Source organism: Carlito syrichta, unplaced genomic scaffold (assembly GCF_000164805.1).
Source record: "Carlito syrichta isolate Samal-C Ts95f unplaced genomic scaffold, Tarsius_syrichta-2.0.1 Scaffold91562, whole genome shotgun sequence".
Taxonomy (NCBI): domain Eukaryota; kingdom Metazoa; phylum Chordata; class Mammalia; order Primates; family Tarsiidae; genus Carlito; species Carlito syrichta.
Window position 1 is genome coordinate 472,620 of NW_007035658.1, and position 18,552 is coordinate 491,171.

Consider the following 18,552-nt stretch of genomic DNA (forward strand, 5'->3'; position numbering starts at 1 on the left):
ACCTCAGCCTCCCAAAGGCGCGGGATTACAGGCTGAGCCACCGAGCCCGGCTAGGTCATTGACTTTTAAAGTAATTACTGTATAGTTGGATTAATATCTACCATATCTGTTATTATTTTCTATTTCTTGATTTTGTTCTTTTTTCCTATTTTTGTCTTCTTCACCTTTTCTGCATTTTGTGGTTTTAATTGAACATTTTATATGGCTCAATTTTCTCTTCTTAGCATATAAATTATATGCCCTTTTCATGTTTTTTAGTGGTTGAGCTAAAGTTTGAAATATATATTCAAATTAATCCAAGTCTACTTTCAAATAACACTATATTGCTTTATGAGTAGTGCATGTATATCATAATAACAAAATATTCCTACTTCCTCCCTCCTATGTATAATTGTTTTTATTCATTTCATTTACACATAATTATGCACAAATATATATGCATACATAATCAAATACATTGTTGATATAATTTTTAATAAACTGTTACCTGTTAGATTAATTAAGATTAAGAAAAATAAGAGTTTTTATTTAACTTCATTTATTCATTCTCTGATGCTCTTCCTTTCTTTATGTGGATCCAAGTTTCTGACCTACATCATCTTTCTTCTTACTAAATAATTTCTTCTAACATTTCGTGCAAAGTAGGTCTACTAGCAATACATTGCTCAACTTTTCTTTGTCTCATTAAGTCTCTAGTTCTCCTCAACTTTTGAAGGGTAATTTTGCAAGGTAAAGACTCCAGCTTGGTGAGTTTTTTCTCTCAATATTTAAAATATTTCACTCTACTCTCTGCTTGCATGATTTCAGAATAGAATTTGCACATAATTACTATCTTTGCTCTTCTATGAGTAAGAGATTTTTTTCTTCTGGTTTCTTTTGAGACTTATCTTTGATTTTCTGAAGTTTGACTATTATATGCTTAGGTATAGACTTTTGGGGTTGTTATTGTTGCTGTTTTTATATTTGTCCTGTATCATGTTTTCTGAACTTTCTGGATCTTTGGTTTGGTGTCTGACATTAATTTGGAGAAATTCTCAATCATTATTGCTTCAAATACTGCTTCGGTTTCTTTCTTTCTTCCATTCCTGGTATTCCCATTACTTGTATGTTCTACCTTTTGTAGCTGTTCCACCATTCTTGGATGTTGTGTTGTGTTTTTCTCATTCTTTTTTCTCTTTGCTTTTTAGTTTTAGAAGTTTCTATTGTCATATTCTCAACTAAAAAGATCCTTTTCTCAACTGTGTCGTGCCTACTAATGAGCCCAAGAAAGACGTTCTTTATTTCTCTTACAGTGTTCTTGATCTCTAGCATTTCTTTTGATACTTTCTTGGAATAGCTAGTGTTATACTATCCATTTGTTTTTGCATGTTGTCTACTTAAGTAGGCAAAGCCCTTAGTATATTAATTATCATTCGTTTTAAAAAATTCATGGTCTGATAATTCCAACATTCCTTCTATAGCCTACTCTGGTTCTTGCTCAGCCACCTCAAACTGTGTTTTTTGCCTTTTAGTAGACCTTGTAATTTTTTGTCAAAAGGTGGACAATGTAGCAGGTAATAACTGTTGTAAATAGGCTTTCAGTAATGTACTGGTAAGATGTAGGGGGAGGAGAAGCATTGTACAATCCTATGATTAGGTCTTAGTCTTATAGTGAGCATGTGTCCCTGGACTATGAACTTCACCAGTGCTTCTTAGGTTCTCTCCCTCTCCCCAGGTTGGCTTGGCTCTAATAAAGCCCCAGTTGATTAGGCTCTGGTACAAGAGTTTATCCTCAGGGTAGTCCTTGTTAAAAACAATAGAATGCCCAGGTGTTTTTAAAAATGATTCCTTTTCCCCGTCCTCTGTTGGAAGTATATGGTTTTTCCCCTCTGTTTTTCACGGTTATGACTCAGTAGAACTCCTGAAGGTAAAACTCACAAAAGTTGAAGGCTCTCTGTAACTGGGTCCCCCTCAAGTTTTTAACTGTCGGAGTTGTCCACAGTGAACCTCCTGCAAATCATTGTTTAAGTTTAGGTTTTCCTATCCTGGTATTGGTTCTCTCAGGGATTTCTGTTCATGAGTTTCGGCCTTAGTAAGTTGTGATTCTCTGTATCTGCTTGTTCCTTTAATTTCAGGGGCAGTAGTCAGCCCCAGTGACCTCACTTTTCTGACCTCACTTCTCTGACAGATCTAAGAAGCGTTACTGATTTTTCAGTTTGTTCAGCTTTTTACCTGTTGTTATGAAGTAGTAATTTCCAAGCTCCTTATATAACAAATAAGAAACCAGGAAGTACTTTTAATTTTGTTTAGGGTGTGTGTGCGCGCGCGCCTCTATAATAATATTTAACCATGTTTAAGTAATCAAATGCATTAATCTTTTCCTTGTGGCTGTTCAGTTTTTGTTATGTTTTCTCTATTTTTAGGTTTTGTTATGTTTAACTTCTATTTATTATAATTTATTTTTGTTAAAGTTGCGAGGTTAGGATGTAACTTAAATTTTTTCCAGTTGGATAATCTGATTTTTCTAACACAAATATAAATGCATTAGTGTAAATGGTGGAAACATAAACTAGTAAACCTCTATGGAAGGCAATTTGGCAACATCTATCAAAATTACAAATGCACACACCACTTGATCAGCAACTATACTTTTATGACTCTATCCTATGGATATACTTGTATATATGCAAAAATGACATATATTCAAGGTTATCATAAAATAATTAGTTGTAAAACAAGATTAGAAACAACTTTAAACTCCATCATTAGGGAATCTACTCAAGAATCATGGTGGAACCATGAAACCGAAACTGTGTAGCTATGTGAAAAGAAATTAGGAACTCCACATTGTTAAAAGAAAAGAGCAATGTGCAGAACAATTTGTGGATGGTGCCATTTGAGTAAGGAAAGGAAAAGACAAAGACTATATGTAATGTAAAGAAATAAATTGTCTCTAAAAGGATACAGTGGGAACTGGGTAGCTGAAGGACAAAGGGTGAAGGAGATATTTTACTATATACTACTTTGTGCTATGTGCCTATTTAAAATAAATTTTAAAAATGAAAAAGATCAAATTAGATACCATTTGTAAAAGAAAACAAAATAATAGGGTTAAAAGAAGAAAAAATAATTTAAATATGAAGAACCTGGATACTGAGTACATGGGTATTTGTTACACTATTATTAGTATTTTTCAGTTAAAATAAAAAGCACTTGAAGGCTGGGCGTGGTAGCTCACACCTGTAATCCCAGCACTTTTAGAGGTTGAGGCAAGAGGATTGCTTGAGCCCAGGAGTTCGAGACCAGTCTGGGCAACATAGTGAGATCCTGTCTTTATTTACAAAAAAAAAATTTTTTAATTTTAAAAAGCACTTGAGTAATATTCATAAAACATAGAGTGGGTGGTGAGATTATTGGCGTTTTAAATTTTATCCTTGTAATATTTTCTAATTTGCCTAAATGAATATATATCATTTCTGAGATAAGAATATCAAATATTTTAGTATTAATTTTTTTTTTTTTTTAGTAGGAGACTCACTCTGTCACCCAGGTTGGAGTGCAGTGGCATGCTCATGGCCACTGCAGCCTCAATCTACTGGGCTCAGGTAATCCTTCCACCTTAGCCTTCCAAGTAGCTGGAACTACAGGTGCGTGCCACCAGCTAATTTTGATTTATTGTAGAGATGAGGTTTTGCCAAGTTGCCCAGGCTGGTGTTGAACCCTTGGACTCATGCAGTCGTCTCACTTCTGCCTCCCAAAGTGCTGGGATGACGGGCATGAGTCATTGTACCCGACTATTATTAAAATTTTAAAACAGAAATAAGTTGAAACCCAGAAAAAAAATCACTGTGTTGGAATAATAAATGTTGAATGCTTTCTGCAGACCATGTAATATGTTCACTATTATAATAAAAATAGAAAGAACTACAGACTCCTTATATAACAAACATTTCTTAAGAAATAAGAAGTGTTTGTTATATAAGTATTATATATACAGTATTGGTAAAAATGGAAGAAGAATCTCCTCCTTGTCACCACCTCTCAATTCATGTGACCCCATAAAAACAGCCTTGATCAGGTGGATGGTCCCAGAAAATTCCTGGGCAACTATTCAAGGGTAATTCATTTTATTGTAAGAAAGTAGAGAGATATGATGAAGCCATGCTAGTTCACATTAATATGAGGCAAATTAACAGAGTGCTTTTTTTTTAGAAAGGTGCAGAAGGTAGATAATGCCATGAGTCACACATAGGACATGTTAAGAGTATAACATTTGCAAACATTTGGGAATTATTTTTGTCATAAAGCCTATATTCTCCTTCACAAGTGAAAAGATGAAACTTCTCAGAACAATACTACAGCAAATAAGGCAAACCAATTGTCTATGATGATATGTTATCAATTTAGGCAACTAGTATTTACAATCAGGGTTTCTTAACACCTTTATATGTCAAGTAATGTGCAAAAATACCTTTGTTTGAGAGGAATCTGTAGGTGCTCAAAGTATAACTGGCCCAGGGAATTTATGCTCATCACAACCTCTTCTTTAGACACTAAGTCTACCTTGAATGGGTTTGCTGTGATATGACACTTCAGGTCGCCTTTCCCATCTGCCAATACCAGACTGCCTGTATCGCCTGAACATGCAATCAGTCTAGAAAACAAAGAAAGAAGAGAAAAAAATTGCTATAGGCGTACATAGCTCTATGTGATTTTCAATTCCAACTAATTAATTGGTAAAGCAATAGTCATGTGACTTAGCACAGATAAGACAGTAGAGAACCATTAATGACAGCATGGGTTTTGGTGTCAGAGAGCTTGTATTTAGCATAACTCTACTACATATTTTATACCTTTGGATAACATAGTCATCCAATCTTTCTTGGTAACAATTTTCTCATCTGTAAAGTGGAAATAATAAAAGCTACACCAAATTGAATTTTTGGAAAGAATTAAATGAGATCATGCATGTAAAACACTAGGCACAGTGCCAGACACATTAAAAAACATTCAGTAAATGTTAGTTATCATTATCTTCATAATGATAGCTAACATTATGGTCTGAAAAATCTAGTAACACTTCAGTGCATAGAATCTAAATATTTGGTGCATAAATCTAAATATTGTTTGTCTTTCTCATTTTAACTATAAACTCAGAAACTAAGGAAATAACACAGATTGGGTCCACAGTAAGATGGAACCAAGTCAAATTCTTATTTATTTATTGCCTGACTCCAGTCAGCCTCTAATTTGACAGGTATACTGTTAGGATGTTTTGGATCCTCTGGAATTACGTAAGCTCAGAGTCAACACTTAAAACCCCTCAAAGGTCTAGGTGTTTTCCTTTATCTAGTGCATATTCACTCTGCTAATTAGTCACAGGACTCTTTAGGGAAATCCTAAAGAGGATAGTTCATTTTTTTTTTTTCCAGATAGGATCTGGCTCTGTCCCATATGCTGGAGTGCAGTGGCATGATCATAGCTTACTGCAGCCTCAGACTTCTGGGCTAAAGTCATCCTCCTGTCTCAGTCTCCCAAGTAGCTGGGATTACAGGCACGCACTACCATACTCGGCTAATTTATTTTTTTATTTTTCTTTTGAGTCAGGGTCTCACTCTGTCACCCAGGTTGGAGTACAGTGGCACACTCATGGTTCACTGCAGCCTTGACCTCCCAGGCTCAGGCAATCCTTCTGCCCCATCCCCCCAAGTAGCTGGGACTACAGACATGTACCACCATGTCTGGCTAATTTTTTTATTTTTTATTTTGTAGAGAAGAGGTCTCACTATGTTTCCCAGGCTAGTCTTGAACTCCTGAGCTCAAGCAATCCTCCTGCCTTGGTCTCCCAAAGTGCTGGGATTACAGGCATAAACTACTGTGCCCGGTCAAATTAAAAAAAAAATGTGGAAATGGAGTCTCACTATGTTGCCCAGGCTGGTCTCAAACTCCTGGCCTCAAATGATGCCTATAATCCCAGTGCTATAATCCCAAAGCACTGGGATTATAGACATGATCACTGCATCTGGCCTACTTTGTATTCTTCTTATGTCTTTTCAGTCCTTCTGTATGGATTCTAGGCCTCCCCTTCAAGCAAGATGCTTGAGATGTAAACATTGTTTGGAGTTGACTGACAGGCTGTGTCTCACTGTTCATCAATTTAGAGTGATGAACTTTTCAAAAATTATTATCCCATCAAGTAGGACTTCAGTCCAGCTACTTCATCTAGTGGACCCCACAATAAATTGTTCACTTCCTTCAGGTTAAACCACTTTGAGTACTACATGGGCCCTACTGCATGTAATAGAATTATGCTCACCTTGTCTCTGACAACTAAATGCTACTACTTTGTCTCTGCTGCTGGAGTCTTATTTCCACTGAAATCAGAAAACCCATTTTAATGGCATCATTTCCCACCATTTTTTACAGCCTACGAAAAGAAGACATTCAATACAATGCTCTCCAAGTGTTCCCTCACCAACATATTTCTCAATGAAGGGGGTATCTTTTGGATCCTCTTGGAGAACAGAGTTAGGGGCTGGATAATCGGTTACATAAGACAAATCAACTTCAATATCTTTATCTCCCTAAATCTATGGATTGCTTCCTCTATACCGAGCCAAGGAATTTCTGGTATCTTGGCTTCATTCAGCAGAATCCATAGCTGAGTTCAGATTATAGTCAACTGACAAAGCAAATAATTAGAACCACTCTCAACTTCCCAAGCTAGCATAACAAATCTAGATTCTCTGGAACATACACCTGTGTCAATAAATTTAGCTTGATCTAAAATTAAATTCCTTCCTTCTGGTCTAGGAATTCACCAGAAACCACTTCCATGCACATTTCCTAGTTTTTGCCATTATAATCTATTGACCTTTTATTACATTTTCACAGAAAAAAATGATCAATATAAAACCATGGTAATGATACAGTGAAAAGTAAAGCAACTGGTACAAACGTATATTCTTTTAGTAAAATAATATGAACAAATAACAGAAATCAACAGGCAAAACTGAGTGAAATATCACCGGAAAGTCATGAGAACCAATGAAGGTTTTGCTGGTACTTGAAAAATGCTTTAGTCTCCAAAGACTATTTTTTCCAGCTAGACACTGATTATTAATTTATCTTGACTCTAAATAAAATGACATGTTAGACTTCTGAGAATAACATTAATTAAAGGTGAGTCAATCCAACTGTATAAATTTCTGTAAGCATGGGAGTTTGGTTAGAATCTAGCTAGTATATTAGATCTCTGAAGTCTTGCTGCTAATCTGAGTGAGTGAATTAAGTAGCTTTTCTTCTACTTGCTTCTAATGTCTGAGAAGAAGAGTAGGATTCAAAGTTCTGTTTCTCTCTGTGAATAATTGCTAATGAGTCAAAAGATGGATGAAGACAAAAACAGAATGGATAACAAAGAAAATAGATAAACTTATCCTCAAATAACTAAATAGTAACTCAGCAAATTATTATAGCTTTGAAAAAACAAAATAGGAGGTACAAAACCTACCACTGGCCAGGTGTGGTGGCTCATGACTGTAATCCCAGCACTTTGGTAGACTGAGGCAAGAGGATTGTTTGAGCCTAGCAGTTCAAGACCAGCCTAGGCAACATAACAAGATCTCATCTCCACCAAAATAAAAAAATTAGTTAGGCATGGTGTCACATGCCTGTAGTCCCAGTTACTCAGGAGGCTGAGGTGGAAGGATCACCTGAGTCCAGAAAGTCGAGGCTGTGGTAAGCCGTGATTGTGCCACTGTCCTCCTGCCTGGGTGACAGAGACCAAAAAAAAAATCAAAAAACAAAAAAACCAAACTACTACTCAATGTGTGATAAAATAACATACTGAGGGTATATCCAAGATATCTCCCTCCTTGGCTTACCTTACAGTGCTTGGCTTGCTTGTGAGGACATCAGGAACTTCATACCTGGGTTTTAAGGGAGTCTCTTCATTAATTTTAAGCCTGAAAATGTTTCCCTCTATACCATAAACTTCAGCGAGAAGAGAAATCTGGAAACAGATACATTAAATTAGCTTCAACAGGTTACCCTAGTGATAGTTAATTTTACACAAATTAAAATAATTAGAAAAATATTTGTTTAAATTTTGATAGGCCAAGTAAATTGGAGAATAATGGCAATAGTAAAAAGTTCCCCAGTCTATCTACATAGGTACTTGCTTGATTTTGCCTGTGGTAGCAATAAGAAATAGCTTCTATGTGTTTATCGACTATATAAACATATAATTGTCCAAACCAGGATCTTTTTTAATTTTAATTTTTATGTAGAGACAAGGTTCACTATGTTGCCTAGGCTGGTCTTGAACACTTGGGCTCAAGCAATCCTCTCACCTAGGCCTCCCAAAGTGCTGGAACTACAGGTGTGAACCACTGCGCCTGGCCCAAACCAGGATCTTTAGAATGAAAAGAGTCTCTAATAATAATTACATTGGAAGACAGGCATAAACTGAAACTGGCCTTGGAAAACTGGGATATATGGCCACTGTATCTATGATACGTTAAGAATAAGAGTTTGGGTGTTAAAATCAGAGTTACTAGATTCCAGCCAAATGAAAGATAAGTGGTAGCAGGCTACCGGAGGGAAAAAAAGACAGTAAAATGATGATCATTGGAGTTATCTAGTGGTGAATGAAATGAGACTTGCTACACTAAAATCAGGCTGGAATTGATTTTTCTACAGCTGGGAATAAGGCCTGAGCAACTGTTTCAAGAGTCTAGGAGTTTAGGTAAAATTCTGCCTGCAGTGGGACATGGAAACAACATCAGACTATGAAAGTAATGTAGAGTTTAAGAAATAAAACACAAAACAGCAACAAATGCTAGGCGAATAAAAATGGCTGGATTCAGGCTATAAAATGAGGCATCTAGATCAGAAAAATATTTTAAGACAGTGATTTTTAACTGGTGTGCCATGCCACATTGGTCTATTGCAAATTCTTCATGAAGTGTGGTGATAAATTTTATTACAACTGGATTCCTGTATTGTTACTATTGTGCATGTAAAATAAAGGCTAAGCTGGGTAGACTGTGTGACATAGCATAGAATAGGTACAAAATGGTGTAGGTAAGAGAGAGAGGAAGTATGAAGACTATCAAGCCAGTACCAAAAAAATAATGTTACTGGGACTTTGCCTCTAGAGGTTATAGGAAAGCATTCAGTACAGTTAAACAGTGCCATGATACTGAAATGACCAGGTAAATAGTGGCTTTGGATGTTTTTATAGATACTCAGTACAGGGTTATGAGATAGTAGTGATTATACTGTAATTACTGCTTACATGTTTAATATTCTTTTGTATATTTTAATTACTTCAAGTGTACCATCAGAATTTTAACATTTGAAAATATACACAAGTACAAATAAAGTTGAAATCCTGGTAAGTCCCCTACATACGAACCTTCAAGTTGCAAACTTTCAAAGATGTGAACTATATTTTTAATGTATTATTTCTCTCCATTAGGTGGCAGTATAGCCTGTTAAATACATACAGTACTATATAGCCGATTGTGTTAGTTGAGTACCTAGGCTAATTTTGTTGAACTTGCAACAAATTGGACTTAAAAACATACTTCTGAAACAAAACTCCTTCATATTTGGGGTACTTACTGTATTCTCTCCCTAGTTAGACATACATTTCCATTGCTCTCTCAAATTTAATTCAATGAACATTTAGTTGGCCTCTAATACTGTGACAACTAAACTCTTGAGATCACAATTTAGAGGAAATGAAGGAGATACAAGATGAACATAAAGTATTCTACTGATAAGTGCTAAGATAGGACAAAAACAGTGCTGTGGGAGATCAGGAAAGGGAATATAAATGAGGGTTATAGGTGAGGGGTTCTGAGATGTCTCTCTAGAAGAGGAGGGACTCCGCAGGGTCTTCAGGGATCAGTAGGACTTCGGGTAGGCAAACATGAGTAAGAAGATGCCAAGCAGAGGACATATAAGCTGTCTGCCTACATATGATTAACAAATTGCATCTAGTTATTCACTAAGAGGTCTTGCCATCTTTAGTAAAATAGTTTTCTCTTTTAAAAAAACTTAAAAAAAAATACTGGTCTGTATGTTCTGTTCTTGAAAGATGCGGTTCAGGAAAAAATTTTAATTATATAAATTATATATAATTATATATAATTTAATTATATAAATTATATATAATTATATATAATTTAATTATATAAGAAGAGGTAGTAATAATCTGCTTTTACCATAATGGCCTTATGTATAAATCAGAGTTAAAGCTCCATTGTGTTTGAATTTTAGCTTAATTTAGTAAGCAGAGTTTTTCCAGTTGGGTGGGCCATTTCAAGGCCAACATTCAGAATCATTCTTATCTCTTATTATCACCAACATAGCTTCATAGACTAAGCACATTCTTCTCTTAGACGAATGTATTTGCTCCTATGATCTGGCTCATGGTTTTTTTTTTTCAATCAGCTTATTATTATTATTTTAAATATCAGCTAACTCTCCCCAAAAGTCCAATAAGTGAAGGCACTTGGGTTGAAGACAGTGGACAGTGGCTCAGTGGTTTCACCTAGGAGCCCTCCCCTTCCTTGCGTTGAGCCCTGAAGCTTCTCCCTAGAAACCTCAGGGCTCTGTGGGTGACAGTTTAAAAGCCACTTTCCTCGGGCTTAACTGCCAGCTCTTGCCCAATCCTTCCACCAAAACTTTGCTCTTTCAAAGAGTCTGAAGAATTTGAATGTTATTTTCTTCTATCTAAAACATTAAGAATTGCAAGATATTCTGTTATTTGCTAGGGACCTCTTTGGATATTTATAAACAAAAAATATACAAATAAACCACCAATCTCTTCCTCCTATTACTGATGACTGGAAATGACAGCGAAAAAATACAATAAGAAAATGAGTTACAGAAGTTGGGCTTAAACTGAGAATTTAGTATTAATCCTCAGTTAATATAAGTAGTTACACTTAAATTGCAGTCACATCAATTTATGTAAAATAAGTGAACAAACATCTAATAATTTAAAACGGACATTTAAAATAAAGTGAAAGAGCATGTGTTTTGCTCTCTTAAAAATATTTAAGATGTGCTGGGCACAGTGGGGTGCACCTGTACTCTCGGGGACTGAGGCAAGAGGGCTGCTTCAGCCCAGGAGTTTGAGGCTGTAGTGGGCTATGATCACACCTGGGAATAACCACTATACCATAGACTGGGCAACACAGTGAGGTCCTGTCTCTTAAAAAAAAATTTAAGATGAGTAAATGTTCATTTACGCAGAGAAGCTAAGCTATATCCTCAGAAATGTATTTTGAAGGTTCTTTCTAGTACTACAAGACTCTACTTGGTCTTTCATATAACTTTACTCAGAAGCCCACGTCTCACAGTCTGGGAAAAAGAGTATTAATTTCTTTTTCCTATCTTATTTCTCCCATACTCAGTAAAACAATTAAAACCTGGACATTTGTTATCCACAAGTCTAGATTTTTATGGTCATATAGGCAAAAATATCAGACACTTTGTAAAAATCATGGTGGTAGAAATAGCTTCGTCTATGTTTTCAAGCAGCAGGTTGATCACAATTACATGAAAACAAAAATGTTTTATTTACCCAGAACTGGAAATAACAACTAGTAGAGACTGTAATAGAATTAGTAGAACAGCCCTAAAATACATACTTAAATAGCTGTAGGTGTTTAAAAAAAAGAAAATTATGACTCTATCAACTCATCTTTGATGGGTCGATCTTGTTTTTCCTCTGGCACCAGGTCTTTCCACTATGATATAAGCAACTTAAAAGGCCTTTAAGAGTGAGCAACCACCCTGCCAGCTGTTGATCAAGACCTCCCAGGATCCAGAGAATGGTCTAAGAGTTCATTAAATTGCTGTAGGGTAATAATTGCCCCTTCCACAGTTGCAGCCAGCTGGTTTATTGTGAGCAGTCATTCTTTACGAAGAACACTGGCAATCTCACGCTGGGCATTGGCCCGTTCCCCAAGGACAGTTAGCCTGTCCAGGTATGCTTCTGACGGTTCGGCCAGTTCCCAAAGTATCTGCCTGTTCATGGACATTTCTGCAGAAACAGTACTGGCTAACAAGTGGCAGTTGTGGCTCATCTGCTGAGGATGTGGTTGGTTGGACAAAGTTTCATTTTTATCAAGTTTAGATGATGAAGCAAGAAGTAACTTCATCGAGGTGCTCAGAGATATCCCTGCATCCTTGGAGAACACTTGCTGGAAGTTTTGTCTCTTGTGAAACCTTGCAAACAGGCTGCAAAAGAAAATAAATATGTTGTCAAATGGTCATCCATATGAGAAAGCATCCAAATGAACAAGATAAAGTAGTTTGAAGACAAAGGTCTGCTCTAGATAGCCTTGTTAGCACTACTTTTTAGTTAGACTTAGAATTCTGACAGCATACATTTCCCTGTGCAGAGGTCAAAAAACTAAATCTTCTGTTTCTCAATCTAAGTCAAATTTTCACCAAAAATGTGATAATAGTTAAAAATAAAAAAATAAAAAGAGTTCCAAAAAAGAAGTCAACACTTTCCTGATCATTTTCTTTTTAGATTTTCTTCTGAAAGTTTCCTGACCAAATATCTACCTGATTATTCTGTCATCAGGAATAAGTATGATACTATACTGGGATGCTATGGGAGAAAATGTATATATCTGAAACTTCAACCAGTTTTTCTCCAAAGCCTGGATGTTCTGACCTTGTGACAACACACAGGTCAACACTTCAGCTTATTTTGTAACATGACTATGCCCTAGAAACATCATGTTTGCTATGGACTGAATTGTGTCTCCCTAAAATCTGCACGAAGCCCCAACCCACAATGTAATGGCATTTGGTGATGGGGCCCTTGGGAGGTAATTCGGTTTAGATGAGGTCATGGGGGTGAGTGAAGAAAAGAGCAGAGGGTTGAGCACTTTCTTTCAAAAATCAATACATCTTGACAACTCCAAAGTTACTGCTTTAAGGGTTTTAAAGCTGTGGGGGTGGGCAGGCAGGCAAGAAGAGTGTTGAATTTGTCAGAATCTGCCTCATCAGTGCAATTTGAGAACTGCAGCTGTGAGTGGAATATGATCCCCTTAGACTTTGGGCTCTGTCTCTCTGAACCTAAAATAAAAAGCTGTCATTCTGAATAAGTGGATATACGCAGCTTATTTTAAATCTCCAGACTATATTGGTACCATATCCTAATGAACAATCCCCTTGAAACACCCATCTCACCCCAGAAACAACTTTTAGTGGAGGCTCTTTGACAATGCAATGAGCTGGATACAAGATGCAGACAACTTTAGAGATTATGGTCTGGATTGTTTTTGTCCCTATCAGACTGACAGAGGGCATGAAACCTTAAGTCTCTGTTGGTCATGTGAACGCCACATGACAAGGAGGACATCAAAATGGAGTCCAGAGCAGAATTTCAAGATGGCCTGCCAAAACATACATTTACATACATTTGCCTGAGATCAGAGCATGCAGATTCTCTCTGTAGTTCCAATATTTCCAATACCTGTACATGGAGTCTGTTCCAAGGGGTCCTCAAAGTTCTCAGTCTTGGGAGCTATGCTGCTGACATCCAGGTAATTTGTCCTTGCTTATTGGGAAACTGATCCAGGTGCTGTCTGATAGTGAGATCCTGTGGCTCCTTCTGAACTGAGGTTTCTTTTCCTTTGAAGGCATCTTCATCTCCTGGTCTCTGGTCCCGGTACCTGACCTGAATAGTATTGTCCCTCACATTTTCAGGACCCAAAAAAAGAAACTGATGCACAGTAATGTAAAAGGGCACGTGTGGGTGTCCACCACTAACTGGTATCAAGCTGTGCTGAGAATTTTCATTTTGGCCCACCACTGATATTCAGGGCAACTTTGTCTCATTTCCTTCGCCTTAGCATGTGTCTTCATGACCAGGTACTCGATATACTATGTCTCCTCAAGGACAGGTAGGAATTCTTACTCTGACCATGGACAACTATGACTTTTCAGGTTAGGCACAACAGAATCAGAAAGGAAAATGAGAAGACAGAAGGAAAAATGAGACAGGAAGGTTCCTGACGTCTGGTAGCAGGCCTAAAGACTCCTGGAAGGCCACTGATGAACTTGTTGCATTTCCTGGAGCCTATTGCTTCTGCTGACCCTGAAGAAAGGGGTTTGGCTGAGTGTCAGGCTATTAGAAGACATGCAAATAGAGGGTGGCTCTCCGGGAAGGAAATTAGGGCTTCCGTATTTCTCCCTGAGAATAGCTATCAAACTAGGCTGCAAAAGGATATATAGCAGGAGATACCTGGATCAGCAATAGACCTATGGCTTTGGGGGTACCATAAGCTGAGAACTCAAAGGTAACAAGATAATAAGCAAGGGGGCAAATTCTTCCAGAAAAATGGGTGGTATAAGAATCAGCACTAGGTCTTGGAGAAAGGCTAACTGTACCAACTGTGCAGCTAAGAGAGATGAACTAAGTATACTGCTACAATAACTATGTCTTAGGAGTTGAGGACAGGGGATGAGGACATAGAACTGTTGATATGATTCTAGCTCACATTTTGAAGTTGGGCAAGAAAGTTATAGTAGAGGATTCCACATGGAAAAAAAAATCTCTAAAACTTCACAATGAAGGTAGCTTTCCTTACTGTACAATTGCTCCTTCTGTGGACACTTTTCTGAATTAGAAGACTTATAAATATGATAGAGCACCCACTGACATTGTGGGACAGTTTTTGTTCCATATTCTCTGATGGGTTCCCTCAGTACAGCACTACAGTGCAAGGGCTATGACAGTCACAAGGAGATCTCTCACAGCTTCAAAGTAAAAGTCAGCTACCCAGACTGGGATTTGTTAGTGTTGGCAGAGTTATTATTCAAGCAGTTAGAGGATCCAGACTGCATGGCCTTAACTATGTCATTCAGTTACATGAATTACAAGTTAAGTCGGATTGGTCTGAGAGGTCTTAGAAACTTAGAATACCTCAGAGTATGGGGAAGGATCTGGGAGTGAGGGTCAGGTTGAGAGTATCAAGTCAGATAGTTGTGCACAGCCATGCTTCACAGCCCAGCCCATGACTGGCCCACCTGAAGTAGCATGACGACTTGACAGATGAGATAAAGCACTGAAGATATACTTCCCTAATCCTTTCAGTAGGTAATAACTACAGTAACCTGCTAGTGAAGCAACTCAAGTGATGAAACACTTGCGTCTTAGGTTTTCGACTGCATAGTCCCTTTGCCTACCCCTGTCCTCCTGGTCCATCAGCATTTTGAAGTTTGGATACTCATAGAATTTGTACCTTGCTCAGGCTGCATTTGCAACTGTACATTGTGTAACAGTGTTAGAAAGCACATGAGTGTCTGACAGATGCAGGAGAAAATTCTGGTTACTAACTGTGTGACTTTGGGCAAGTGATTTTCTAGACTTCATTTTCCTTATCTGAGAGTTGTGCATACTACAATGTACCTCTTAGGTGTATTATGAACGCTAACTAAAAGAAAATAACATTTGTAAAACATCTAAGAAAACATCTGATACACAGGCAATCTATATTTTGATATTCATATTACTATTAAAGTATTAATATAGATATGAAAAAGATAACATTCTTTCTCTAACGAAGTTTATTTTTGAGGCACACATAGCTTTAATGAGCTTTTGTGGAAATTTACTTCATTCAACCCAAATAAATGCAGAAACAAATTATTCTCTGTAGAAAATACTTCTACTTTACCTTAGTTGCTTCATTGATGATTTGGAAGTTGGTGCTCTTTTCACCTGTTGTGACTGTGTCTAGTAGTGCCCGATAAGTGGACTTCTTGAAGAGCTGCTGTTTCTGACGCCTACAGATATGGAGTATACACATGCTTAAGAACTATTTGTGACTGTCAGTATTCAATAGACTATATTATCATGTGGAAGCCATTAAAATTCACTATATTAAGTGAATTTGGCACTGATAATATTAGTACTCTTATAGAGTACTCTTATAGAGTACATTTCTTACACCACAGGTATGCGCCACCATGCCTGTATGTGTAAGAAATGACATATGTATAGCTCTTCATTGTGGTAGTGCTATTTTAGCAAAAAATTAAAAATAACCCAAGGGTCTAGCAATAGGAAACAAACTGAATAAATTATAGTACATCTATCCAATAGAATACTATACAGCTGTAAAAAGAGGGGACATCTTATATTCATTGCTCTTCAGAATAAACTATAAAGCAGGAAAAAAAGAGGTATACAAGAGTATAAAAACTGCTTGGTAAGGAAAGCAGGTGATAAAAAAAGGGGTAATATAAAAATATTTGTATTTACAGAAAGAAATACTGGAAGGATAAATAAGAAATTAACAAATCCAGTTACTTAAAGGGACAAGATGAAGAATGGGGTGGAAGGGGACAGGTGTGAGAGTAATACTTTTCAATGAATACCTCTTTATATTATTTTTGAACCATGTAAAATGTATTACCTATTCAAAGACATAAAATTTAAAAATTAGTTTTAAAATATTTTGGTTTCTAAAATAAAATACTTCTTTAATGAAAAATTTACATAGTATAGAAGTAAATATATAAAGTTAACGGTAAGAGTCTCCTGTCTGATGAATTCCTTAATCATTAAATTTCCTAACTGACCCTTTTCTTAGAGAGTCTATCAGTTCTCAAAAAATCTGATAAGCAAGAATTTTGAAATACTGTTAGAAATGTTTTGATCTAGGGACTACATTTACTTTCCTTACCTGTAGAAAGCGATCTTGCTGCAGTCTTTGAAAACATTTTTATCTACAGCTTCATCTTCAACACTAAATAAAAAGACATTTTAGGAAATTTATTTTACACAGGGCTTGTGAGTCCACTTTTTGTGTCTTCTCTAACTATAGTATGAACATGCAAAATAAACCTCTGGAGTCTATTCTTCAATGCAAAATTGTGTCAAGGCCATGATAAAGCACAATAGCACATGTGCTACAGAACAATATCCTTCTGGAACCTTCTGTAAGTCATCCAAAGAAATCAACAAAACAATATGTTCTGGAATTACTCTGAAAGCAGTGGAAAAAGAGTACTGTCACTCATGAGGACAGATTCTTTTTTTTTCTTTTCTTTTTTTTTTGAGTTGGACTCTTACTCCGTTGCCCAGGCTGGAGTGCCATGGCGTGCTCATGGGGCCACCCCAGTGTCAACCTGCCAGGATCTGGCGATCCTTCCACTTCAACCTTCCAAGTAGCCAGAACTGCAGGCATGCGCTACCACGCCCAACTAACATATATATATTTTTTAATTGTAGAGATGAGGTCTCGTCAAGTTGCCCGGGCTGGTCTTGAACCCATGGGCTCAGGCAATCCACTAGCCTCGGCCTTCCAAAGTGCTGGGATTACAGGGTGAGCCACTGAGCCTGGCCGAGGACAGGTTCTTTTTAAAATAATGACTGAAAGCTATGGCTGCAACAGTGAAATAAATCTGAAGTGGCAAAAACAAAAGAAATAGCACCCAAAACAAACAAGCCAAAACCAAAACCAAGCAATCACATGAATAACCAATCAAAACCCACTCACCTATTTATTCAACAAACTATTTTCAGAATATTTTTATGCAGTGCTAGGCTCTGAGGAAGATATGGACTGTTGAACCTTTCTGCAAGAGCTTAAACCAGCAATCACAATACAAGTTGACAAATGCTATAACAGAGATGCAAAATGCTAGAATAAGAATAGAAACAGATGTGGGAGTAAAATCTCTTGCTTTTTAATATGAGGTTGACAATCTAGAGGCCAATTTTTTTTTTTTTTTTTGAGTAGAAGTCTCACTCTGTTGCCTAGGCTGGAGTGCAGTGGCATGCTCACAGCCACTGCAGCCTTGACCTGCAGGGCTCAAGTGATTCTTATGCCTCAGCCTTCCAAGTAGCTGAAACCACAGGTATGCGCCACCACGCCTGGCTAATTTTTTAAAAAATTTATTGCAGAAATGAGGCCTTGCCAAGTTGCCCAGGCTGGTTTTGAATGCTTGGACTCAGGCAGTCCTCTCACCTCTGCCTCCCAAAATGCTAGGATTACAGGCAGGAGCTACCACGTCCAGCTTAGAGGCCAGTGTTTTTCCAAACCAAGTTTCCAGAAGAGCTGTTTCTGGAATAAAACATTAACAAGATGCATGTATATTGCTACATGAGTATATGCATTTAACCTAGCCTCCATTTGATGAAAACTGTAGGCTATAAGGAGAAAAAAATCACATTGGTTTTTACGCACAGGTGTGGCTGAATACATCTGTAGAGCAGGTCCATGATAATGTAGTAAACAGTGATTGAACACACATTTCAAAATATTACAAAAACAAGCTCAGACAGATATACTGGGCCATACTAAAAAATTGTTTAAAGCAAAAAAAAAAACAAAAACAAAACTGTTTATCCTTCATTAAAATCAGTCTGTGCCACCGTTTCTTATAATCAAGGGTACAAAGATTAGAGAAACATGCAGTCTCCTCTCTCCAACTTTTCTTTTTTTTGAGTTGGAGTCTCACTCTGTTGTCCAGACTGGGAGTGCAGTGGCCGCTGCCGGCCACTGCAACCTCGACCTGCTGGGCTCC

The 18,552-nt window shown here is 37.1% G+C and overlaps 1 protein-coding gene across 1 annotated transcript in view; it reads right to left on the minus strand.

Annotated features, from left to right (window-relative positions):
- GANC (glucosidase alpha, neutral C) overlaps positions 1 to 18,552 on the minus strand; it is a 70,012-nt gene that overhangs the window by 49,366 nt on the left and 2,094 nt on the right. Inside the window, exons 3-6 of the mRNA XM_008059430.2 lie at positions 16,707 to 16,769; positions 15,696 to 15,804; positions 7,863 to 7,990; positions 4,451 to 4,633 (exon numbers count right to left, since the gene is read on the minus strand). Coding sequence (XP_008057621.1) covers positions 4,451 to 4,633; positions 7,863 to 7,990; positions 15,696 to 15,804; positions 16,707 to 16,769 — 483 coding nt within the window. The remainder of the gene's footprint in view (positions 1 to 4,450; positions 4,634 to 7,862; positions 7,991 to 15,695; positions 15,805 to 16,706; positions 16,770 to 18,552) is intronic.